Genomic DNA, 26,593 nt, shown 5'->3' on the forward strand with positions numbered 1-26,593 from the left:
GTCCAAGTGATGCTGGTATCAGGACCACTCATTTGGTAGCCCATGACAACAGAACATAATGATGATTGTGTGATGATATGGAGAGTCTATATGCTATATAAAACTTTATACCACTGCAGGACATGCAGATCAACTTCATACTGAAAAAAACGTAATTGAAAATTATTATAGTAACTATTATTTGTAACAATACAATTGTTATTAGTATCTTATAATATGGTTTGTTTCTAACATTAACTAATGGAATATATATAATTAATATCATAATCATTTAATTATGCTTTTATGAGTTCATCTTTGATACCATGCACACACATTCCACCAAAACACCGAACACATCCATTTTGCGCAATAGCGACGAGTCTTGTCGTTTCAAATTTGGGCCGAGAGCGGAACTCTCGCGAGATTACCGCCGTGTTCACGTCTGCGTTGTCAGCGCCTCGCAAGTCACTGAGGCGGCGTCGCGCAAAACATCAAACTCGCCAGTTTTACCTTCAAATTTGGGAAATTACCACAATATCGTAATTAGACGATTCGCCGTGTTCCCTTCTCTCGTTCTGTGTGGCAATGGCTGACCCAAAATACGCCAACTTACCAGGCATCGTAAGTCTGCGCGCGTCGACGCCGGTGTTGTCGGTTAGCTGTGGCGGCTAACGGGGCGCGTTTAGCGGACGCCGCCGGCCTTTCTACCCCGAATAAACGAGTTTGTGGTCGGACAGACCGAGTGTGTCGCTCCCTGTGGGCATTTTGGAGATAATTTTGGAGAGTAATAACGAATGACAACACGATAGTTGAACTGGGCCTACTAGAGCTGCTCCGGTACCTCAGGCTGGGCTCGTGTTTACGACCCGGTGTGTGACACACCGACAGATAGAGACGTGAAGACTTTGACGTTCAAATACGACAGTCCATTTATATATAAACCTCCACGATACCGGACTGTGTAGCCGCGTCCGGTCCAGCTGCCGGTTTAGTACCGTCCGGTTCGGTGTAAAGGGCGTCGGCCACGAATGGCGATAACTGGGGAGAAGTGCTTGTGTGTTTGTTTGTTTGTTTGTGTATCGGGACACCTGTCTTCCGTCTTTATGTTGAGACTAACAGGACAACCTGGTGTCCCCACAGGCCTCCAACGAACCGGACGTGTACGAGACCAGCGATTTGCCCGAGGACGACCAAGCGCAGTTCGAGTCGGTGAGTGGTCCGGGTGACTGAGGTGGTCCTTTGAGCTGTGTGTGTGTGTGTGTGTGTGCGTGTGCTCATAACGGACTCAAAGGTAATCTTATAGTATACTGTCCCTCTCCTGTCACAAAACCCCCCTCTCCATGTTTCGACCCGCCCCTGGACCCTAGTTCATACAAGAGGTCCTGGTTCTGTGCTGCAGGGGTTGTGGTCTTGTACCTCTGGGTTGTGGTCTTGTACCCTCCTTTTCTGTATCAGTCGGGGACAATCAAAGGCTAGAGTGGTCTGTAATTGTAATCCATTATAATACAATGTGCTTTTTAAATTATTTGTATGTATTTTGTAGTTTTACACTGCTATGATGTTAGGAGCTTTTTGCCAGCCAAACTTGCATGATAATCATTGTGCTTAATCATAGTAGAGATCTTGTAATGTAGATTTGACATAATTAAAGCTACTGATCCCATGGCAGGCGTAGACGCCTAAATAGTAGGAAAGTTACTGTTATAGGAAGAGTGAAAAATGGTGTGTGTGTGCACGCTCGCACGCGTGTGTATGTGTGTGTGTGTGTGTGTGTGCACGCTCGCACGCGTGTGTATGTATGTGCATGTGCACCTCTTTTCTGCTGTTTGCTGCTATGTGCCTACAGTGCAAGTTCCATATGTGTGGAACACCTGCTCGCGTTCTGATCCGAAGGGGAAGGTGCTTTCATCCTCCTCTTCCAGGCTCGGTAGTGGACCGAACCAGCTGTGCAGCTGGTTAATTCTGACAGGCTCCAGTGCTCTGTCCCCCAGCCTCCACCTAACCTCACGCGTGACTCCAGCGCTCCCGCTCTAACCCCCATCAGCCTCCACCTTGCCGTCACCCATTAAGTACTCGGGTTGTTCTGAGCTTTGCGAAACCCAAAACGTTTCTAACGCTGTCTCAAACGCAGCTTTGCTGTGGTGCGAGAAGATGGTGGAGCGGACGCCTCCGGGCTCTGTGGGGCTCGCCCACAGGGAGAAGGACCTCGTGATGAATAGACGACTCTGCTGATGCCCACTGCCCCCTTCTTCCACGCCGCCGCCAGCCCCAGTTGTGCATGTCACATGATAACCACATTAATATGTTTCTCTCTCTGTCTTTTCACTCTCCCTGTGTGCCCCCCTCCCCCCTTTTATTTGATCCCCTCTTGTATTTTTTTTTTCTTTGTCACCCTTTCCTCTCCTCCCCTGCTAACTGTCTTTGGGAACCTAAGGAGCTGGTAAGAGCATACGTGATTCCCACTAACATCTAACCACTCCTCCCCACCCAATCAAAATGACTCGTTTGCACCCCAAGTGGATTGCTTACAGCTGATTTTGCTTTTACTGTTCATGCCATTAAGGTGCAGTTGGCCTGCGTCTTGTGAGGATAGTCGCACCCATATGGTTTTTTTTTCTTTCTTTTTCTTCATTTCAGCGCTAACCTGAACACCATTGTGCATAGTTGCTGCAGCATCCATACTTACGTTTGTTGTAGGCTGTTTTATTCTGTAAACTAATGGAAAGCCAACCATAAAACACATGACCTCTGTGGAGCCTGGGCTTCTGTGTGTGTGGTTTGCCTTACTTCCTGGTCTTACTGGGGAATAACTATTGTATTCCGTCAACCAGTTCAGTTTAAATAAGTAGATTTACTCAGCTCAACTTGGGCCAACTGTCAAACCCAGAGTTAAATGATCATTTCAAGAATCCAGTTTGATAGTTAACTCGTGTCTGTTTCTCTCTCTTTCACTCTCTGTCTGTATGAGAGCAAGTGAGTAAAGAATTCAGTGATTTGATATTGGGAGTTAAAATCAACGAATCATTGTTGTGCAGTAACTACATGATTTGGGACCAATGCTACAGGATTTGAGACCAATGACCTTATCAAGTTCACCTTTCTGTAGCCAATCAATGTTTGAAGCCTTGGGCTACACACGTGTCTTTCTTAACCTGTAACTGAATTACCCTAATGATCACTGAGACCTGTGTACCTGAAATCAGGGCTTAACCACTGCATGGGCAAATTGGTTTACAGTGTGTTGGTGTGTGTGTGTGTGCGCGCGCACTTGTTCTTGGTACAATTCTTTCACTTGGTATTAAAATGCATTACATTGCATGTGCATACACAGTTCAGATGAGCTGATGTGTTTTTAAACAAGACTAGTGTAGTGGCAGTAGAGTTTACATTGTGGCCAATCTGGATTAGTGTGTTTCCAGACTTGTCAAGCCTAATACTCCAGGTTTAAAGGCCTCTCGTGCATATTCAAATGTCTTTGTATTACAAAGACAAAAAAAAGTTGGATCTAATCACTAAGCAATAACGTTTCCAACTGCAAAATCTATAGTGCTTCTTGGCACATAAATACCATATGCACATTTAATTTGCATTTTAATTCCCGGTGTAAAATTTTCCTAGTGTGAAATAGCTCTTAACGCTCGTTTTCATACCCCACCTCAACGCACAAACCCTCGTCCAATAGGAAGAGCTTTGCAGTGACAGTGTGGAGCGCATTGTGGTCAACCCCAACGCAGCCTACGACAAGTTTAAAGACAAGCGTATCGGCACCAAGGGTCTGGGTGAGTAGAATGACTCCAGAAGTATGCAGCAGGCTAATTTGAACAGAATCGTGGTGCTAGTCCAGGCCTCATCACTGCGTTGTCTTTCTGCCCTCAGACTTCTCAGACCGCATCACCGAGAACCGCAGGGTGGGCTACGAGTCCGGGGAATATGAGCTGGTGAGTTCTCCTTCACACCTGCTGTTGGGGAGCGTTCACACTGTTCCCCTGGTCTGGAACAAACAAGAAACTTTGTTTCATTTTAGTGCTGGTTTACTTGCCTTTCATACTCACTAACTGTAGGCTTAATGCACTTATCAGGATGGTATGTTTACAATAAGAGCTGGTCAAGTGGATAAAGGAGTCAAAACCGTTAGAGATTCCCCCACTGCACATACAAAGTGTACACACTTTAAATGATCCACACCAGAAGTTGTTTAGAAATTGACAGGCTCTTGGTCTGCTTATTTGGTGCACATCAGAGTTCACACCATGGTTTATTTAAATCGAACCAAAGCCGTCTGAAACCTGAACACCCCTTAGCTGAATTACATGGTGTAGTTATCTTGATCCTGTTATCCAGGTTTTCTCTCGCTCTCTCTCTCTCTCTCTCTCTCTCTCTCTCCCTCTAGCTGGGGGATGGATGTGGGGTGAAGGAGACTCCTCAGCAGAAGTACCAGCGACTTGTTAACGAGGTTCAGGAGCTCTCTCAGGAGGTGGAGCGTATTCAGGTATTCAGCCTGTTTTGTTTATTTTCTCTCTCTTTAGTCATCGGGTAAGCCGTAGTCGTACAGTGATTTGTACGCTCCTGAATACGGAAGTTCCGTGTCCCAGTGAACTCGGCTTGCACCGGCCTCGTTAAGACTGCTTTGGAAAATCCACACGTTAGCATTTTAGTTCTCTCATCGCGTGTGCAAAATATAGCCACACGTCAAAATTAGAACTCGCATTAAGAAGCTGCTGAGCTGTTGGAAGTGCACTAGTGCCGGGCGTGGGCACTAGTCCATTCTCTGTGTGTGGTGGTGTGCTTTCAGGCCAGTGCTGAGGAGAGCAGCGCGGAGGAGCGCCTCACACCCGTGGTGCTGGCCCAGCGGGCCGCCGAGCTCAAGAAGCAACTGGTGTCCACTCACCTGGACTCCCTGCTGGGTCCCGACGCCCACATCAACCTGGCCGACCCTGACGGAGCTCTGGCCAAGTAAGGAAGGGCAGAGTGGTGCGGGACGGACGGGGCGGCGTAGTGTCCAGTCAGAAGAGATCTCTTAGTCGCCTGATCTCGCAACAGTGTTTCTGCCAGCTGTCCTATTAGTCATTATCGGTGGAAAAAAAGGCCAAACTGATCCCAGATCAGTAACCATGAGAGAATGGAGAGTTTTTTCCCCCCTCACTTTTGTATTGCATCGTTTGCTGTGTCAGGAGGTTGATGACTCAGCTGGAGGTGGCGCGGGGCGTGCGCACTGCTACAGCAGGACAGGGCAAGACAGCGGGACCCAAAGGGCCAGACGGGGTTGTCCTGTACGAGCTCCACAGCCGGCCTGAACAGGAGAAGTTCACAGAGTCTGCCAAGGCAAGATAACCTCATGGTGTTTTCTTTCTGAACTTGGTTGGTTTAATGATCTCTGTAAGTTAGAGGTGAAATCATCTAATTGCATCATCGTGCTCCCCCATAACCCCCCCCCCCCCCACACACACACACACACACACACGAGCAGATAGCGGAGTTGGAGAAGCGGTTGGCTGACTTGGAGACTGCTGTCGGCTCAGGCTCAGATAAGCAGGTGGGTTAAACTGACACACACACACAGACACACACACACACACACACACACACACACACACTGACCTCATTCTGCTCAGATTCAGAATAGTACTACTACTAATAGTCTTAATAATATATCAGTGATTGACTAACGTGTGTCCATCAAACATAGTACAGCATGCATAGTAATTATGACAGGGCGCTCTCTCTCTCTCTCTCTCTCTCTGTGAAGACACTATGGCTGTAGTAAATCAGTGTGTAGAGTGTAATGGTGCTTTTCCTCTGTGGGCTGCAGGGTCCTCTCAGTGCTGGGCTGCAGGGATCCAGCGTAATGGTAAGTGGGGTGAACACAACACAGCTGCTTTCTAAGAGCCCGTGACCCGTAGTGTGTTCTGTCCAGTGCCCAAGCTTCTGTAAAGGCGTGGAAGTTCCCCTTCTGTCTTGGCATTCATGGTTCTCTCCATCCCTCCCTCCCTCTGTGTGTGTGTGTGTGTGTGTGTGTGTGTGTGTGTGTGTGTGTGTGTGTGTGTGTGTGTAGGACACCATGGAGCTGCTGCAGGCCAGAGTCAGCGCTTTGGACGCTGCCACTCTGGACCAGGTGGAGGCCAGACTGCAGGTGACCATCAACTCTCAGTCATTTACCTCAGTCGGCTACTGCCGAGTTTTTCTGAACGGTTTTTCCATTGAATGTTGCCTACAGAGAATAAAAATAAAAAACAATGGAAGGTTTGAGCATCTATAACTGTGATATTGATTTCTGCTGCCCTGAGGTGCATTGTCTGGCCTTAGGAACTGCTCTGCAAAGCAGTCTGTAGCAGAGCTTACTAGAGTAGATTTAAAAATCCATCTATGCAGTGAAGTAGAATGGGTGGATTTAAAAGTGAAGCAATTTCTTTAGTGAACTGAATCAATGTTTTTGTGCTTGTGTGAATGTATCAGTGCTGTAGTAGATGTACTACACGTCCTCCACTTGTGTGAATGTATCAGTGCTGTAGTAGATGTACTACACTTCCTCCACTTGTGTGAATGTATCAGTGCTGTAGTAGATGTACTACACTTCCTCCACTTGTGTGAATGTATCAGTGCTGTAGTAGATGTACTACACTTCCTCCACTTGTGTGAATGTATCAGTGCTGTAGTAGATGTACTACACTTCCTCCACTTGTGTGAATGTATCAGTGCTGTAGTAGATGTACTACACTTCCTCCACTTGTGTGAATGTATCAGTGCTGTAGTAGATGTACTACACTTCCTCCACTTGTGTGAATGTATCAGTGCTGTAGTAGATGTACTACACTTCCTCCACTTGTGTGAATGTATCAGTGCTGTAGTAGATGTACTACACTTCCTCCACTTGTGTGAATGTATCAGTGCTGTAGTAGATGTACTACACTTCCTCCACTTGTGTGAATGTATCAGTGCTGTAGTAGATGTACTACACTTCCTCCACTTGTGTGAATGTATCAGTGCTGTAGTAGATGTACTACACTTCCTCCACTTGTGTGAATGTATCAGTGCTGTAGTAGATGTACTACACTTTCTCCACTTGTGTTCCAGAGTGTCTTGGGAAAGATGAATGAAATCGCGAAGCATAAAGCTGCAATCGAAGATGCTGATACACAAAATAAGGTGGATTTCAACACTCCTCTCTCTCATCTTTATCATCTTTATCATCTCTGCCTCATCTGATGATCTGCTTGCTGCTGTCTGCCGGTGAAAGGCAGAGGGGGAGCAGTGTTAATTTTGACAGAAATTTTTGATTTAGTTTTAGTCTTAGTCTTTTGACTAAAATGTCATTTAGTTTTAGTCATTGGAGTCGTTTTTAGTTGTTGTCGACTAATTATTATTAGAATTTAGTTGACTAAAATATAAATGGTCATTATATACACTTGCACAAAATGAAACATTAACCAGTTACAGAATATTATCGTTTGTATGTGTAATATATACAAAAACAGATTTTAGTCGCACCATTGAGAAATTAGGCCACGCGTGCAACCAAATTGGTCGCACTCTAGAGCCCTGTCTCTCATTTCACGATCACCTAATCCCTCGATCCATAATCCCATTTAATACTCAAATAATCCTAAAATCCCCCCCCCCCCCCCCCCCCCCCCCAAGAAGTTCTTAATATGATCTATCTCAATTGATTCCAGTGACCACAACCGTATTGGTTTGCCTTGAAGCTCACTCCTCTCTACCCTGTGTGGAGTGATACATACAGAGGACACGCGCTACTTGATTTGTTTGATTTGAGGGCCACTTAAACCCCAATAAGATTATACACAGCTGAAATGGGTGATAAAAGCACTGCTGTCACCTGCTGTGTTTGTGCAGGCTCTGTACCTCAGAATATACGGTCACCTCTTGTGGTGTTTGCCTTAGTCTTCTGAGCGTCGATAGTCCAATGGGCGGGCATGTCTAGCAAATCTTTAACTTCTTTTAAAGTGCGTTTAATGTAACTGAATGTGTAGTTAGGTCTACAATGGGTTTTTCCTCCACCAGTTCCTGAACCAACATGTCCTGAATGGAAAAAGCCCAAAATTTATGCTTAAGCAAGGTGGAAAAGTGAAAATACAGAGCCCTGTGCTAAAGATGAATGAAAATAGGTTTTCTTACTAAATGACAACACATTAAGACATTTTGATGCTGCTCCTCATGGATAATTGTGTATAACAAAACTACAATTCCACCTTTGTAAAAAGAAAGTGTTATTTTATTTTGTGTTATGCTATTGAAGTGTGACACAAAATGGCTTTGATGCTTCTAGAGCAGGAGTGGCCAACCTGCGGCTCATGCCTGGTTTCATGCGGCTCCCCAGCCGGTCCGCCCTCTTACCTGCACTAACGGTGTTTGTCGTGACCTCATCAGCTCTGAGGGCGACACACTGCTACATCTTCGTGGTGCGCGGTTTGTTTACAAGCCTAGCGAGCCGCTAATACTTTTAAAACCGGCGTAGTGGAAAACACGCATTTGACTTCACACGCTCACACTGGCGATCGATCAACCGCGATATAATACTTATTTTTTTAAGTATTAAACCCCCCCCCCCCCCCCCCCGGTCAACAATTTACATGCCTATGTATGATGTGGCTCTTTGCCGTAACAGTAAAAAAAAAGTGGCTCTTGGTTTCTGACGGGTTGGCCACCCCTGTTCTAGAGGATTATATTTCTACATCCGTCAAATACTGCGTAGTGATGTCACTGATCTCAAAGTACTTTTCCACAGAATTCCAACTAGATATGCAGATTACTATTATGCACTATATATAGATTACTGAATATAGTGTGTGTGAATAACACATCTGGGTGTCGTTCTATGTCCTGTGGATGTTAAGGCGATGTGTGTGCGCGTTTAAAGGTGCCCAATTAAAAGGTTTTTTTTAAACATAATTGTTTCCCATAAGTTCATGTTCTCACTTCATTAGCCATTCCTATAGTTACACCACACAGCTTTTGAATTTAGCGTCCCATGGGTTAGTCTGATTGGGCGTGTGCTTTAATTCAGGTGTCACAGCTATATGATGTGGTGCAGAAGTGGGACGCCATGGCAACCTCCCTCCCTCAGGTGGTCCAGAGACTGTTAGCTGTTAAAGAGCTGCACGAGCAAGGTAGCCTCTCTCTCTCTCTCTCTCTCTCTCTCTCTCTCTCTCTCTCTCTCTCTCTCTCTCCCTTCTTCCCCCTTTCTGTCAGTACACCTTTTCCGTCTGTTGGTTCCCTAATGGCCTCCATCTGTTGTGCTGGCAGTGCTGCTAACTCTGTTCTCTGGTGTTGGGGAGTGTGTAAGTCCATCTGGACCAGGACGTGTGCCCACTGCTGTAAACGTTAGGGAGTCGTGGCACTGTTGGAGATGCTTAGCCTCTCCTAGGGTGTACGCTCACGGACGAAAAAGGCAGAGGATGCATTTACAACAGGACAGTTTGACCTGCACATTTTATATGGCTGTTACTCATCTTGAGAAACGGTTGTCTGATCACACAAAAGCAAAAGGAGTGAGCTGCAAATAACGTGTTAATGTATTTATAAAACGGTTGCATCTCTTCAGTATTGAAATAGTAATTTGAACAGCTATTAACTGAAAAACTGCACTGAAACTAGCCTAGCTAGGCCCCTGGTTATAACTTGATGTAGGCAACCACCATAGATGTTACCAGAGTTGCTGGTAGGGGTTTTTGTAATGGGTAGTGTGTGTGTGTTCTTCAGCCATGCAGTTTGGACAACTGCTGACCCATCTGGACACCACGCAGCAGATGATCAACAACTCACTGAAGGACAACACCACCCTGCTCACACAGGTCTGGGCACCTTCACCTCCTGTCAATCAGCTCTCCTTTCACTCTGAACTTCTCACTGTTCTCCTTACATGTACAGGTGCAGCAGACCATGAAGGAGAACCTCGTCTCAGTGGAAGAGAACTTTGCTGGTCTGGACCAGAGGATGAAGAAGCTCTCAAAATAATCTATCCAAATTGAAAAGAGGCAAGAGAGAGGGAGTAATGTGGAAAAGTCTTTTATTTCTGCATTTTAAATCTTGTGTGTCCTCTTAACGCCTCTTCTTCCACATCGCTGAATGTTGGAAACTTTGGAATTGAAAGTTGAGACCAAACGCTCCCCCAACACTACAGCTGCCCAATGATCTGCCCCGTCTCGGTTATGGGGGAGGACTGAATTTATGCAACTATCAGTCACGTATCTAAATCCTACTCCCCCTTGCAGATGGAGGTTTAAGAGTACCGATTCCAGAGTGAAGATTTATTTTCTGCAATCTTTAGAAACCATTTTTAACTAGGCTTGAAAAGACCCAAGTCATTATGTGGTAACGTCCTCAATGTGTCTGTGTTAAAATGTTCTTTTCTATGAATGGTAGTTTGTGTCCATGAATGAAATGCACACAAGAGCCCCGTAGCCAATGCTTGTGGGAGGGTGTTTGCTTACCAAGGCAGAACAACGTAGTATGTACATATGCCTGAAACTTCTCATGTGTTTTCACACTCGGTTGAAACTACTACTGCATCACGTGGATCTTCAAGTTACTCTGCTTTTGTCATATGCATAAAAATAATTTAAAATAGCGTCTGTCTTCAGACATGAGAATAAATGTAACCTGCTTAAATAGTGTGGCACTCATCTTCATCCTGCAACTAATCCCATTACGTGAAACTTCCTGTTTATATATACACACACACGTTATTTGGAATTTGGTAAACATTTTTAATTTGTTAAATAAAAAAGTCAACTCCCATAAAAAAAAATGCTACTTCTCAACTTTCAAAGTATTCTCTTTACAAATCAAAAGTAAATATGGGAAAGATTTTTTTTTTTTTTACCTGGAGAAGAAATACTTTACAAATTGATCATTTTTTCTAAAAAAGTGTACAAAATAAAATACTAAAACTGTACATATTTACATAAAATTCATTAGTAAAATTGCATAATTATCCTCATTATTACTTTAAACCATTTAAATATTCTTGTGCCTGCGATGGTGAGTGGCAGTGGGGTTCAGTCCCAAAGGGAGTGGTAGAGTCACGGCTCACGCCGCACATACAGAATCTGCCACTGATCACAGTATCAGACTCCAACCCCGCAACTTACACACAGACACACTACATTCTCTCCTCCCACACGTGAACACACACACACACACACACACACACACACACACACACCACGCCTGTGTGGGGAAGGAAATTCTACTTATGAGGTTGCATGATTAAAAATGTTTTTTTCCCCTAAAGTGTGAGGTTCCAAAGATTAATCACACAAGCGGTGACCAGTTAAACCAGTTAATATTTCATTTTGGTCAAAGTTTAGATGGAACCATAAGCTAGAGCTATTCCAGCACGACGGCTAATGGGAAAGAAACTAACGGCTAATGGGATCGTGCAGTATCAATGAGTGGCAGATAGAGGGTGCTATAGGCCCACAAACTACAGCCTCCAAAACACGACCTGAAGCATCCAGTTTGTGTTGAAGCTGATAGATGTGTATACACACTACCACAGCCACACACACACTACTCAAAATGGAAGGTCAGTAGCAGTGAATGATCCTATGTAGCCGACTCCAGAAGTAGTGACTGGCGGCGTCAGCACTAGGTCTACCTGGACGGTGGGGGGTCGGGAGACGTGAAGGACGGTGACCGGGGAGGGGGTGTGTGTGTGTGTGTGTGTGAGGTATCGGTTGACAGACGGAGTGTTTTCTGCGGGTCCTCCGAAACGCGGCCTGGCCGTGCGATGCGGTGCCTTGGCCCTGCGGTGTTGCCGTAGTGACAGTGCTGGTGTTGGCGGGTAGAAGTACAACGGGACGGGGGCTCGGGGCGGGACGTCTATCTGACCACACGCCGCCGCTTCCCCCTGGCGGCCCTCGCCGGTCTCGGAAGCCCCGTCTGCGGCACGGAAAAGGAGCAACGTTAGGAAGGGAGCAGCGGGCTGTGTCGCCCCCCGGGGGGAAGCCGAGCGTGATGGGGACGCGGGTGTGTGCGGTATCGGGGATGGGCTCACCGTAGCAGACGGCTCCTCTATGATGCTGCCGATATCTCCCGGAATCTCCGACCCTCGTTGCAACCTAACGCAACAAGACCGAAAGAATGTTTCAGAAAACGACAGTGACTGATCGTTATAGGCCGTTTTTGTTTTCTTCGAGTGTCACTCACGTTTGCTTCCTCTTTCTTCCCCTTCTGGCTCCGGTACGTATTTCTGCAGCCTGTGACGGAGAGAAGAGTGATGGAGCGTTTTCTGGGCTGCCCTTTAAAATTCTAATTAGCAGGTATTTAAAAGCTAAATGTTAAATAACCAACTGACAATGAACTCTTCATCTTAATCGCATCAATAAAACATGACTGAACGGATTTATAAACTCAAGGCATTACATATTACAACAAATTAAAATACAGCAAAGGGAACCATGCTCAAAATAAAAATTTTGAATGAAATAAGACTCTGGCTATTCTAAGCCACACGCAGCGGTTCTGTGTGGAAGTGGCATGCAGGCGTGTTTCTCCAGGTCCACTCACCCTGCCGTGCTGCGTGTCTGTGCCGCACACGGTGTCGACCGCCGCCTCGTTGCTTCCTCTCTCTCTCGGGCTCAGAAATCCCTGGGGCTGCCTTTCTTCCTCGTCCTCCTCATCTTCCTCGTCCTCCTCTTCGTCGTCGTCTGCCCCCGGCCCCGCCCCCGAGCCCAGCCCGTTGCTGTAGACGCACGGCTTGGCCGAGCCGTCTGTCTTGGCCTCCTCCATGAAGGTCAGCTGCAGGGGTCCGTCGGCGGGACAGGCGTCCGCCCGCGCCGGTCTGCTGGGCGGAGGGGTGGAGGGGTTCTCCGTCAGCTTGGGCGTGCCGCGGGCCGGGGACTGCGCCGCCTCCATGCCCAGGCGGGTCAGGTCGGGGTTGTGGACGGAGAAAGCCCGGCGCGGGCTGAGGGAGGGCGGGGCGCTGGGCTGCTGCAGGAGGGGAGGCAGCTCCGGGTACGAGAGGGGGGCGGAGTCGGCCGCAGCCTCTGAGCCACGCCCGCTGACCTGCAGGAAGGAAGTGTAGATGGTATCCATGAAGGAGGTGTAAGGGTCCAGCAGACCCGGGTCGGCCCCCGCCGGGCCCTCCCTCTGCTGCCCAGGCGTCTGGACGTGTCCGGGGTTCAGCAGGCTGTCCTGAGGCAGCTGTGCTGGGGGAAGATCCTCTTGTGCTGGGGAACTCTCATGCAGAGCCAGTGGTTTCTCTTCCATTAGTGCTGGAGCCATAGACAACTGGAATGGGAGTACATGTATATCATACATCATTACGTATAATTGTTTAATAACTAGTATCGTTATAATCATGTAATTATAATGAATTATTATTTATCCCCTGTAATTTAGCAACTGCAAAAACATGGGACAAATTAGCCCAGACATTCCTGACTGCATAAGTTTACTAATGTGATGGGATGAAATATAATAACTGCCATAAAACCTATAAGCTCATCGCAACGTGTAATGAAATAATATTGAATAATATTAATAATCATTAATATTTAACAGTAGCCCTTTGGCCTGCTCAGTCAATGTGTTCATCAGCACTGTAAATATTCACATAGCCAGCTTGACAGGTCTGCTCATTAAAACACGCTCCTACTGCAAATACTAGAGACTGTTCAACAAATTTAATGGGAGCGAAGGGACCAGACATTGAGTTCATTCATATGGGCACCAGTAAGATAGTTATTACTTGGCTTGTGGGGCATGCCATTTCCATATTTGCATATGTAAACAATTTAAACATCACATTATTCTTATTGAAACCTAAATGTTAGTTGGATTATTCCACTGTAATGAGCTTATCCAGGTTTATGTTTAGCGCCGGTGCACACATGCGCATTAGCGCCTTGGGTGTAGCAGCAACACAAACGTCACACTGTCGGGCCATAAAAGCTTCACGCAGGGCCACGGTAGTGAGATCATTCCCACTCAGGTCTCTCTCTCACACACACACACACACACACACACACACAGCAGTCCATTAGCGAGGTGGGGGGGGGTCACCTGTAGGCAGGTGAGCGGGTTGAGGGCTCCCGGGTTCTGTGGCAGCGTCACGCCCAGAGAGGAGGCCTGCTGCAGCAGTAGTGGCCCTGCTCCTAGTAAACTGTGTAGACTATTAATGTTCCCCAGAGCTGCCATGTCACCTGCACAAAACACACGGAGCAAGAAGCAAGTTTACGCAAAGGAAACAAATTTCAAACCCATAATTCAAGCAGACGCCGACTTAAAGACCCGCCGTGTTCTTCAGACGAAAGCGCGCAGGTCGATGACACGTGTTTACTCCTCTGCTCGGTGAAGCAAAACACTCTCCACCTTTTCCTTTTGATTCGATTTAATTCACATGGAGGAGCCCGGTATGAAAGGGGTGGAATTGAGCCGTCGGTAATTGCGGAGGTGGGATGAGGCTGCGCTGGCGAACGCCGCCTCTGATCCTTTAAATAAGCGGAGGGCTGCGGTTCTATTCCTGCAGCCCTGCACAATCTTCCCGCGCGCGCACGCAGCTCTCCAGTCATGCGTTAGCTGCCTGAGCTAGCACTCCTCACCACACAGTCTCATCAGGGCTGGTGAGTCAGAGCCCCCCCGAGTCAAACACACACACAGTCTGAAGAGAAATCTTGTTCCTTATCCACATCTGCCTCCTCCACTGCTGGGTCACACACACACACACACACACACACACGATTCCGGATCCAGTGACCTCTGCCCAGCTCGGCCACATTTCGCTCGAAACAAAGAGCTGAATGTTTCCCTCTCTGTTCTACAGGCCCGGGGAGATGACCCGGCACATTCTTCAGGGAGAAGCTAACCGTCGTAGCCATCTTCACAGACGGCCTGGTGCTTCGCTGCCTCACCACAGAGGCTGCAGTCTCTCCCGTGGGTGTCCACCGAAGCCGGCGCTTCATTCCGTGTGGACCCATTAACGCTCTCGAAGAAACAACGAGAACGCACAGACAGCAGATCGCCAAGAGCGTCACGACGAAGGCCGCGTCGATTCAGCAAGGTTACGTGGCGACATTAAAAGCCGTTCACAAGCGGCCCGAGACTCCGGTCATCGTGTTTAAATACATCTGATGAATAGACCACTAGTTATATCGGGCCTGTATGTCAAAACTCAGCAGCTGTAACCAATTTTCAACTGGGTGCAGCTTTCCTTGTGGGCCTCATTCAGATATTCCACAGATGAAACTAAAAGCACTGCAGCATTCCTGAAACTTCAGCTGTAGTTCTCAAAAGTTCTGCTTCATCACAGACAGGCCCGGCCGCATAATCTGCTACCATTTTTGTCATCGTGATAGATCGGTCCGGAGAGCCCGTCTTACTGACACGGTAGCGTCTGCTTAGCTTCGGCCTCCCAGCGTGTGGGTAAAGTACTCAGCTCTCGCAACGAATGACTCAACGTTAAGGTAACACCGCGACGGCCGCCCCTCGGAAATCGCAGGTAACGGGTCACAGCCGAACCTCGGCGCACTACTTCCACCCGCCGCCCAGACACGTCGCTTTTAAAAGGCACTGCGAGAACTTGCTAGACGATTAGCTGACGGTAGCTGTCTACGCGCCTATGACCAAAGAAGCGCTCCTTTGAAACTTAATGCAGCACGTGACGTGTTTTTTTTTTCCGAAAGAAATGAAACACATGCAATACGAAGTGGAACAATGCAATAGCGCGTCTAAAACAGTTCAAACGGGGAACGTCGGAGCAGGAATACTTCACTCACCCAGTACGCCTGGGGGCAGGAGGGGGGGCAGAAACTGAGGTGTCTGGGCGCCGGTCTTCTCCTGCTCGGTCAGCGAGTCGCACACCTCCTGGCCAGAGACGGGCACCAGGGAGGCACAGGACACAGAGGTAGAGACCAGAGCAGGATTGGGAAGGGTCCCCTACAGCACAAACAGCAGACACAGTTTTGACACAATGCTTTACAGAGCAGACACCCCCCCCCCCCCCCCAACCCCCCTGGGCGTGTCCGGCATGGAGACACGTCTCGCGATGTGCTTATGTACGAGCGTGCGGCCTGCAGGCGTGTACCTGAGTGTGAGGCGGGGGGGAAGGGGTGTGGCCGGGGAGCGAATCGGCCTGGGCGAGAGCTGCAGCCAGCAGGGCGGGGTTGAGGGACAGGAAGGCGGGTGGAGGGGGCGGAGTCAGCTGGGCGGAGAGCAGAAGGGATTGGCCGTCTGCAGCGGGCACCAAGGCTTGCAGAGCTTCCAGGAGCCCTGGCCCCATCAACACAGAGTCCAGCAGGGCGGGGCTTTTCTCCAGGGACACGCCCTCCCCGAAAACCTGCTGCTGAGGGGGAAGCTCCAGGTTGAGGCCCGGTAAGGGCAGCACGGCAGCGGGGTTCTGGCCCAGGAGCAAAGACGCCATGAGCAGAGCCTGCAGCCCGGGGGGCTTCTCGCACACCTCGAGCCCCGGAGGCGGGGCAGGGGGCGGGGCCAGGGGCGGGCCCGGGGCGGGTGTGTTCAGAAGGCTAACGAGGTTGAGGGGGAACTCCCCGTGAGCTCCGATGGAGGACGGGAGGAGGCCGAGCGGAGGAGCCTGACCCAGGAGGCTGTTCGTGGGTTGCGGCGTCTGGGCGCCGCCCGTCCCGGGGGGCTGAGCGCCCGCACAGAGCCCGAGCGGCAGAGAGCCTAGGAAGGGCGGGAGGAGGGACGGCAGGCCCGCCGTGGAGGTGAGGAGCTGGAGGAGCTGCTCCTGGGTCATGAAGGGGAAAGACTCGGCCAGCTGCAAGGTGCCGGATGGGTCGGAGGGAGAGCCGGGGAGGTCGGGCGGGGGAGGGGCAGGCGGCAGGGCGAGGCCGGGCTCAGCGAACAGCCTGGCGTCCACGTCTTGCTGCTCCGCTATTACGGGACCTGCAGGAAGAGGAGACACAGCAGCTCAGTTCAACAGGCGAACGAGGGGCCGGTTCTGTCTGGTTCCGGTTCCTCCGTGGAGTCGAAATACAGTGCAGGTCGTTAGGCACCGCGTCAACAGAGAGCTCGAAGCCACAGAACTAAACGGTGCGCTACTTACGCATTAAAATTTGAGTGTATTATAAACTCTTAGGAACGCACACTTACTCTCTGCAGCTTGGCGGTGGTTGGGCTGGTAAACGTGATCGTGGACCGTCTCCGTCAGTCTAGATCCGCAGCCTTTCTCCGGGCCGGTGGCCGAGGGCAGTTGGGCCTGGGAGCAGAGGGGAGGGGCCACTCCTGCCGTCCCCCCCGCGTGGGGCCGGCTCAGGTTCAGGGCGGCCACGCTCGCCGTCGTCTTGAGGTTCACGGCGCCTCCGTCCGCCTCTTCGGGCATCAGAGAGCGAGACTGGGCGATGGGGTCCCGGGCGGACGGAGGCACCTGCGTGTGGGTGCGGCGCCCGGGCTGCCCGTCGTACCGGGGCGGAGAGGGCAGGCCGGGGTCGGGCCTGCCGGTGGCGGCCGCCTGCGATTGGACGGCGCTCTGGGCGCTCTGCATGCTGAGCAGCTGGAGCAGGGCGGAGAGGGGCTGCGAGGACGAGGCCGGGCCGGAGGAGAGCGGCAGGGAGGCGCCGAGCGCCGCCCGCTTGCCCTCCTCCAAGTCCGGATGACGGGGGACCCCGCCGGGCGAGGGGGGCAGCCGCGCGCCCTGGGGGTGGTTCTCCGAGCGAGGGGCGGGAGCGGAGGGGAGCGCGGGGGCGGCCGGGTCCGCCGCGGCCCGGCTCATCTGAGACTCCTTCAGCATGCTGAGCACGGTGGGCGAGCGGCGCTGGCGTTTGCGGCGTAGCGTTTTCTCTAGAGCGGGCGGGGTCACGGGCAGGGAGGGTGCGTGGGGGAGCAGGAAGGCGGTCAGGGGCGGGGCCCGGCCCGCCGGCCCGTGGAGGCTGGTGCTTAAAGTGCTGATCAATACCTTTGACTGCTGGTCCTTGTCCAGGCCCGCCAGGGGGACGGCGGCCACGGCCTCGGTGCCCGGCTGGCCGTGTCCTTTCTGACTGGCCAGCTGGGCCTTGGCGGCGGCCGACAGTAAGCTGCTGGCGGGAAAAGAGCTGCTCATGTGCTGCTGCTGCTGCTGGTTCTTCTGCTGGCAGAGGATCTGACCCAGCGGGAGCCCCAGCAGACCCGGGGACGGGCCCGAGCCCGGCCCGTTCCTCCGCTCGCAGGGGCCGTGGTGGGCCGGCGTCGGGTTCTGCGGGCCGCGGGAGCCGCTTTGGTTGCCGAGCACGGCGTGGTGCTGGGCGGAGCTGACGCCGGGGGCGGAGCTAAAATTGGGGGCGGAGCCGGGAGCGCCGCAGTCTTTGTAGTGCTGCAGGAGGCCCTCGAGACGAGCGCGCGGGCTGGAGGGGGGGCGGGGGAGCTTGGGCGAGGAGCAGGGCAGGGGGGACGGAGGAGGTTTCACCCCCAGGGAGGGGCCTGCTCCTGGTGCTCCCTCGGAGAGGGAGGAGGTGGAGGAGTGGCGGGAACGCTGCGGAGAGGAGAAGGAGTCCAGAGCGCGAGAAGGCGAGGAGCAGACGGAGAGGGGCGAGGGAGACTTCACCACCACCACCCCCTGCGGGAGCCCCGCCCTGCCGCCCACAGGTGACGGTGACGAACAGGGCGAAGAGAAAGAGGCCGGGAGGACGGCGGCGTCTAGCTGGTAGACGTGAGCGTGCGGGTCCTGTCTGGGAGAGGGGGGTTTGTGTGGGGCTCTCTGGAGCACCGTCTGGGCTACGGCGGGTCGGGGGCTCCACTGCTGTTTCCCCGGGAGCGGAGGCTTCTTTAAGGGGGGGCTCTGATCTGGAGTCAGTGTGGAGGCGGGGTGGGAGACGGATCCGTTCTGCAGGAGCGAGAGCGGGGAGGGTAAAGGGAAACTGCTACCGCTGCTGGGTCTGGGCTGAGTCGGGTAAGTGCAGTGGACTACGTCTCCTCGAGCCAATACCGATCCCCTCTGATCCCTGCCATCCACCGAGCACAAAACATTCCCTACACACACACACACACACACACACACACGTCACTGTGGAGGGTTTCAAAACAATCAAAAATGTACAAAAGAGCATGCTGACCACCAATCAGAAGCCTTTAGAACATTACCAGTAGGCACATCAAGAGAAACCAAATGCGTGGACTAATAATAGAGTGGATTTGTTCCATTATTATGTTCCATTGGATTTGCTACACTATAGCAACATGTACATTTATATGTAAACATGCAACACGTCGTGATAGAAACGTTAGAGCAGCACTATTCTGGCCGTGACCACCACCACACAAGATCACCTCACGTAAACAAAGCAGATTGCTGCTTTCCTTGTTTACACACCATTAAACAGAGATTTGGAATATCACTCTAGAAGCTCTGCAAAAGATCTGTGAACGGCCAAAATGCACAGAAAAAAGCACCGTTAAAAAGAACCTCAGTGAACATCATGATTACTAAATTATATTAATAATGTTACTAAAAAAATGAAAAGAATCAACACGTCTTAACAAAAATAAATGGCTGAAGTGGCCTCATCACTGTGTGATTTACCAGTAGGGTTTCAGCCCGGTCCAAACGGTTTAATAAGTGGTTCCGCTCCGAGCGCCGTGGGCTGTGGGAGGCACAGACTGCGCTACGGGCCGAGGAGCTCCGACACGACTGCTCACCATAAGCGGCAGCGACGTGCACCAGAACCAGCACCAGCGTACCTGCGCCGTGAGCCAGCAGTGGGAGTTGAGCGGTCTGCATGCTCCGGCACAGCGCTGCCATGGCGACCACTTTCCTGCGATGGTTGCACAGTTTGGTCATGTCCTCTTCCACCTTCCGCGATTCGTGACTCGGGGCATGGGCGGCAGCAGCGGGGTCAAAGTTGAACACCTACGAGGACAAAAAGCGAAGGTGACCCCGCGCGGCTCGGCCGGAGGGTCGCCCGGAGCGACCCGGAAGCTCGTTTTCACAGTACCGACACCTGCGCGGAAGTCCTCGACCCCACGCGTCTGCCCAAACGAAACATCTCGCTGGGAGCAATGGTAACCAAGTGGTATGCTAACCAAGCACAGAAAGGAGTTGCGATTACGTATGTGCAGCGATCAGTTCAAACACTGATTTGTACCCGTCAGTCTGAGGACAGGAAGCAGATGAAGTTTTGCCAAGCTCATTTTTGGCACAAACTGTCCAACTAATCCAATGCCTACTGTAAGCCAGCTGGAGGTATGTGTGCTTCACGCCTTCCGCCAGCACATAGCTTCCCTTAAACCTGCACCGCACTGTATTTTTAGTCTATTTTCCTGACGTAACAACGCTGGTTTAACCCGAGAGCTAATTAGGAAACACTTTAAAACCAGCAGGGCAACCAGACTGAGCAGTGCGATCCTGAGATCCTGACATCATATCTCCCACAATAATTCCTCGATTTAGTACAGCTGTCCCTGTGGATCTGAGGGGAATGGCTTAACCCGTCAATAGAATTACACACTTGGAGCTGACAAGCATCAGACTCGTATTTAGAATACTCTCTGCCCCTAGAACTTATTCTGCTGCAAGGGTTGTACAGGTTTGGGTGAAATGATCATATCAGAACGAAAGCATGCTGGCCCACGGAAAAAGGGATTGAAAAAAAAGTTTTTTTAAGCAGGAAAAAGGGATCTCACCTTATGCAGGACAAGTGGGCATTCCAGTCCGCACTTACATGTGCTGTCTGTCAAGAGATACCCCCTCACCTCCTCCACAGAACACAGGACTGTACCACTTGGGCTGAGAGAGAGGGGGGGAGGCAGAGAAGGCAGATGTTCAAGTTTTGACAGCTTGGTGACTGTCTTTAAATGGTTGAGAGCCCGCACTGGTAAACAATCTCACACAGCCATTGTAATCACAGCTGCCTTGCAAGCACACGGCTGTACAAAAGTAAAAATAGTTCTCCCAGACAGGTAGGTAAAAATGCAACCCTTATTTCTGAAAGGAAAAAATCTTTCTATTATCCTGTCGAGCACCAATTACAAATATGAGTAAATTAGCAAGATGACCTCTACTACAGTAGATGACTTTTGTTAACAAATCACATGGTGAACATACAAATGCCATTTCCAGAGTTGTAGTCCCATTATGCAAAACCTGCTCCCACTGCTGCAGCTATATTAGCAGTTGCAGATTATTCCAAGACTGAATTGAACACTACACGCAATAAATTCTTATTAACTAGTTAATTCTTCAGATTCACAGGACCTCTGGAAGGCATAGTGGAGGAGGCGTGAGAGGAACGTGAGAGGAACGCGTGCTCACCTGACGTAGACCACGGCTCTGTCCTCCACTCTCCTCTGCCAGCCCACAGGAACCTGAGCGCTGAGCGTGGAACCTCCATCTTTATCTCCTGCTGCACTCTCATTGCCCCCAGTCATTTTCGGCTCACACGCATCCAGCTCCTGTGGACCCCGCAAGTGCACTGGGCTCAGAACACCACCCAACACCGCCCGATACACACCTGGCCCCACGCAGGCTGCTAACAGGGACTGGGTCGAAATCGTACATGAACAGGTGATATGTGGACAGCCTGCTTTTGGGAATATACACAGAACGCACATGTTCATGTTCATACATGAGTATAACGCTCAAGTTATACTCATACTGTTCTCATGGTGTACATTCAGGGAGGACTCAAAAATGATTCTTCATGCACATATATAGGGTCAGCTAATGACACTGAGACTAATCAGCTATAACAAAGACCTAAACTAGACTTGAATTTAACAGGGACCAGTATTAGGGATTTATCCATTGTCTTGGTTATTAAAAATCAAAGTGTTGAGTTTTGCTTCACTAAGCCATTGTGTTAAAACTATGCTGGCACATCCCTGTAAGGAAGCCTTGCCCTAAATAAATAAAATAAGATCATATAAGTTCTGAAACATAACAAGCCATTCACTTAACACAAAATAAACCAGCAGAGAGTGGTTTAATTTTTACTTTACCGTTTCATCTTTATATATCCCGGGTCTGCACCTTCCATGAAATCCACCCCTGTGAGGACATCTTAAAGAGTGTTACCAGAGCTCAACACAACTCAACACCAATCCCGCCAAACAGGCACTCCTCTCTTCTCTTTATCTACGATGGACTCTCCTGGCTTTGAGATGGTCTCTCAGAACTGGCAATCTGAAATAAAGAGAGACATTTATAACAGCATACTTTCACTTGACAGATAAGTTTACAGAATAACAGGCATGTGTTTTTTGCGACACTTCTTACATAAAGTAAAAACAAAATACATCAGTGCAAAGACAATGATGTGCTTTCAAGGAAATAAAGAGGTCTCAAATAAAAGATCAGTAGGAGAAAAATGTTATTTTAGAGGAGAATACAAGGCTTTGAAAGCTGGGAGATTCTTATTTCAGGAAGAAGCATACAGAGGAAAGACTCTTTGAAGGAGCACAACTAAATGAAATGTGTGAAATGTGTCACAGAATTTCCTGTCTGGTTATAGTCTCTCCGAATGTTGGAGTGCAAATGACAGGAAACCAAAATGGAAGCAGAAGCACGTAACTGTACAATTAAAGGAAATGTGTGTATAGGTCTGGCCGGCTGGGAGTTCAACACACAAGAAACACATCATAAGAAACAAGCAGACATGGGGTTTAAGACAGTTACTAACTTCTCTAGTAGATGTGTGTCCGAAAGTTTATACTTTAACATGCTACAAAATGTCAGAATCTCGGTTGGCAAAACATATGGTGATGAAAACACAGTATGTAGACAAACACTGTGTTTGAAGAGAGAGCAATGGAGTTAGGAAATGCAGAGTACACACACACACACACACACACACACAGTCACTACTCTGCAGCTCCAGCTCAGCAGTCAACGTCGTATGTGGACGTGTATTGTGTTTAAAACGTAACTGAGCCCAGACAGCGAACATCCACAGTGCTCAAGCTTTTATAACATCTTCTTAGAAACCGTACGCGAGTGTGTGCGGTCTCGCTGGGAGGGACGAGGGGCCGATTATTCGATTATTGTGCCAGCTGCTGGCTGGCCGTTCCCCCCACAGTCGTGTTGAGCTAGCTCCGCTAACTAGCCCGCCTGCTAAGACACGTTAACGGGCTCTGAACACACGACCCGGCCCCAAATGACACAGTTTAACCTCGTGTGAGGTGCGGGAGAGTCGGGGGGAACCGTCCAGCCCGCGTAGGAAGGTGTAAGAAGCGTCGAATAATCGCTGGTACCCGGCGCGTGCCGCACGGGTGGCGGGTCCGACCGCAGCGCCGCTAGCTTAGCCACCTACCTGCCGTGTTTACCAAGTTTCCTGCCGCTCGGCCGCGTAGCGCAGCGGCAGGCGGGGGACACCCGAGGCGTCCGGACGCGCCCGGGCTGGACGTGCCGCCGCTGCGGGGGCCGCTGGGTGCGCCGGGGGGGTTTCAGACGCTCTCCAGCCGCCTCCGCGCCGCCCGCCCGTCCTGCCTAAAAACAAAGAGCCATAACGCCCGCTCGCCTTTTACTGCGCCCGCTGCATTGTCGCAAAAAAAAAGAAAGATCTAAAATTTCGACTGGATCTTAGTCGGCTGCTGAAGCTACGACTGTTTTATTCAAATATCGACCGAGGCCGTTGACTTCTCGATGGCGTGAAAACAAGTTTTACGGTCCGATTGAGGTCCTGTGATGCCCCGTTTCTATTAATCTCTATTTCAAGTTCCCTATTTTTCCCGTGCCAAAAAAAATCATGGAGTTTCCTTTCGCGCATGCGCACTGGCTCCCTTCGGCCTAGGGAATTCCATACCCACAATGCACCGGGGTGGCGGAGGGAGCGTCTGGACTGGGCAGCAGGATGAACCGATGTAGAACACTCCTTATAATAAACACAACCGATGTAGAACACGTCCCCTTATAATAAACACAACCGATGTAGAACACATCCCCTTATAATAAACACAACCGATGTAGAACACATCCCCCTATAATGAAATAAACACAACAGATGTAGAACACATCCCCTTATAATAAACACAACAGATGTAGAACACATCCCCTTATAATGAAATAAACACAACAGATGTAGAACACATCCCCTTATAATAAACACAACCGATGTAGAACACATCCCCTTATAATAAACACAACCGATGTAGAACACATCCCCTTATAATGAAATAAACACAACAGATGTAGAACACATCCCCTTATAATAAACACAACAGATGTAGAACACATCCCCTTATAATGAAATAAACACAACAGATGTAGAACACATCCCCTTATAATAAACACAACAGATGTAGAACACATCCCCTTATAATAAACACAACAGATGTAGAACACATCCCCTTATAATAAACACAACAGATGTAGAACACATCCCCTTATGATAAAATAAACACAACAGATGTAGAACACATCTCCTTATGATAAAATAAACACAACAGCAAACAGGGCAGGTACACCACTTACAAAAGGGTATTCTTATCAGCCTAGGCATTTGAAATGTAAGCGCACACATGTGCTTTTACGCCTAAGCCCACAGATTAATAAATAAATTGTTGAGAAATTTTGATGCTTGTTGCTAAAACATTAAAGCTGAAACTAAAACAAAAAATCATAGAATCTATCAGGACACTTAAAGTAAATATAAAGTAAAATAATCTTGTGTATGCTGGACCTGTCCCCCTTTATCCTGTGGATGGTTATAAAGCTACAAGTGGACTAGAATAAAACTATGAATAATGCCCAATATGTAGTCGATATTTTAACATAATAATAATTTTAAAAATAATAACAATATAATAACAAACAATAATAATTTATTACACAAGTATAAATGTTTAACTAATTGCAAAATCATGGATTTCTATTTCAGTAGAATTTTTTTTGACAATCTACATTTCTCCCGAAACGCAAAAGGGACTGACGAGAAGCAACCACGTGCAAAAAAGCGATTCAAATGCGGACATCTCAGATTCCTAATAAAGCTGCGTGTAACATGTGCCCTATTGTGACTTTTTGATTTGATCTCCAACAATACGGCGTAACCACTCTACGGGACACGCCTGTGACCTTTAGCTTTTGATTTTTTTATTTTTATTTTTGAAAAAAGAAAAAAAAATTCCACCAAACAACAATTTGCTTATACTACACAGACAATAAACACGTTTATGGTGGACAAAACGTGACACGAGTCTTCAAAAGTTTGCCCGTGAGTGGCTCGAGCCCACTTTAAACTGGGGCTGTGTGAGAGTAAACACAAGTTTGGGGAATAAAAGCTTAACCTGCCAATAGGATGAGACGCTCGAGGTGATAACCATTAGCGGCGGGGGGAGCGCGCGCTCCTACACAGCAACAGCCACCCATTCGTGACGTGTTAATAGCGTCGGCTCGCGAGCGCTGCCCTGCTCCTGGAAACAGTATTTGAGCTTTCTATTCGCTAACCTTGCGCGCATCCCACTTGCGCTGTTGCTAGGCAATACACTGCACGCTTTGCACCATGCATGTTGAAGTACTTAACTCCTGTGTTTGGAATAGTTTCGGAATACTAACGAGATGAGCCTCTGGTGACATCAGTTGGCCAGAAGTTACAGGTCACTCTTATGTGGCACCGAACTTGCATCCCATATGGGCCGGTTAACGTGCCGCGCGGCAAGACGCGTGCATTTGCACCAGTTAATGCTTTGAATCACTTCATTCTTTTAAATCAGACGCCCCGTTCACTTTGAGTCGACACGCACCCTGTTACGGATGCATTTCGCGAAGGAGACGGTGCACAAGTTTAAACATGTGCCGCGATCATCCAGATACCTTCGCACGGGGTAAAAGTGACCCCATTCTCCCCCCGCTGGAGAAATAACATCCCCTTCATGCCTCAGACCCTTTATGGTGCATAAAGAGCCAAGATGTTGGATAGGTGTGTCATGGGAAGAAGAACTCACTTCTGGGATGGTTCACCATCACGTTAAGTTTCAAATGTATAACCACGATAATAGCAGAAAGATTCTATTTGGCGGTAAAATTAATATTTAACATGTAGTTTACTACTCTAAAAAAACGATACACCAGTGAATGATTAAGGCGAACAGCACCCAAGAGGTGGTGTCTATTTCTCCATCATTACACGTTAATTCCAGTGGGATATACTGGTTCTAATTTTACAACATGGAAGATAGACCGAGCCGATACTTGGATTCTCTCACCATACAAACAACGCTGGGGAAAGTAACCATGCCCAGATCCTCATAACTACGGATATAATATGTGCTGTTATTTATGCGTATTGCGAACGCAAGCAAAAAAAGATGCATTTTCTTACGTCCTTATAAGGTATATTGTCTGGTTTTCCTTTTAATACAAGGCTGTTTAATAAAACATGTTCGGGTTCTGCTAGTCTTATCTTCGACTAGAAACCGGTTGCCAACGATTGCATCATTCCTTTCATGTGACTCCCTTACGCCCCAAATTCGTCCTGGCCGTCTTATGACTGCATCACATCTTTCTGTTCACACAAACTTTTCAGAGCGCGACAACCAGCACAGTCACCTACGCCCGCCCCTTTCCCACTCAGAACGCTCGTTCATTGGATGTCTCTAAGCAAAAGAGATTCGGCCTTTATTCGCGATTGGACGGCGCGCACGCCCATCCGCGACATCCTCCAGTGCACCGCGTTCGGTTGTGGGTGAAGCCCGTCCTCCCGAGTTCGGTTGGCGTTACCGTGTA

General features: G+C 49.2%; 2 protein-coding genes across 2 annotated transcripts; one reads left to right on the forward strand and one right to left on the reverse strand.

Moving 5' to 3' along the window:
* Nucleotides 1-396: 396 nt before the first annotated feature.
* On the forward strand, nt 397-10,608 carry dctn2 (dynactin 2 (p50)). Its single transcript, XM_077014105.1, has 14 exons — nt 397-603; nt 1,123-1,191; nt 3,665-3,761; nt 3,859-3,920; nt 4,373-4,471; nt 4,775-4,935; nt 5,154-5,304; nt 5,450-5,515; nt 5,792-5,830; nt 6,035-6,112; nt 7,054-7,125; nt 9,005-9,107; nt 9,700-9,791; nt 9,868-10,608. The coding sequence occupies exons 1-14, from the start codon at nt 568-570 to the stop codon at nt 9,952-9,954; spliced, it is 1,212 nt and encodes a 403-aa protein (XP_076870220.1). The 5' UTR covers nt 397-567; the 3' UTR covers nt 9,955-10,608.
* Nucleotides 10,609-10,704: 96 nt separating this feature from the next.
* mbd6 (methyl-CpG binding domain protein 6) lies at nt 10,705-23,664 on the reverse strand. Its single transcript, XM_077014101.1, has 13 exons — nt 23,181-23,664; nt 21,871-22,054; nt 21,185-21,324; nt 20,557-20,659; nt 19,615-19,783; nt 17,056-18,906; nt 16,028-16,848; nt 15,720-15,879; nt 14,008-14,147; nt 12,511-13,233; nt 12,151-12,200; nt 11,999-12,062; nt 10,705-11,883 (listed from the first exon to the last, which is right to left on the reverse strand). Exons 3-13 carry the CDS (start codon nt 21,298-21,300, stop codon nt 11,824-11,826), a joined length of 4,257 nt encoding a protein of 1,418 aa, XP_076870216.1. The 5' UTR covers nt 21,301-21,324; nt 21,871-22,054; nt 23,181-23,664; the 3' UTR covers nt 10,705-11,823.
* Nucleotides 23,665-26,593: the final 2,929 nt, after the last annotated feature.

Source organism: Brachyhypopomus gauderio, chromosome 8 (assembly GCF_052324685.1).
Source record: "Brachyhypopomus gauderio isolate BG-103 chromosome 8, BGAUD_0.2, whole genome shotgun sequence".
In the NCBI taxonomy this organism is placed as follows: Eukaryota; Metazoa; Chordata; class Actinopteri; order Gymnotiformes; family Hypopomidae; genus Brachyhypopomus; species Brachyhypopomus gauderio.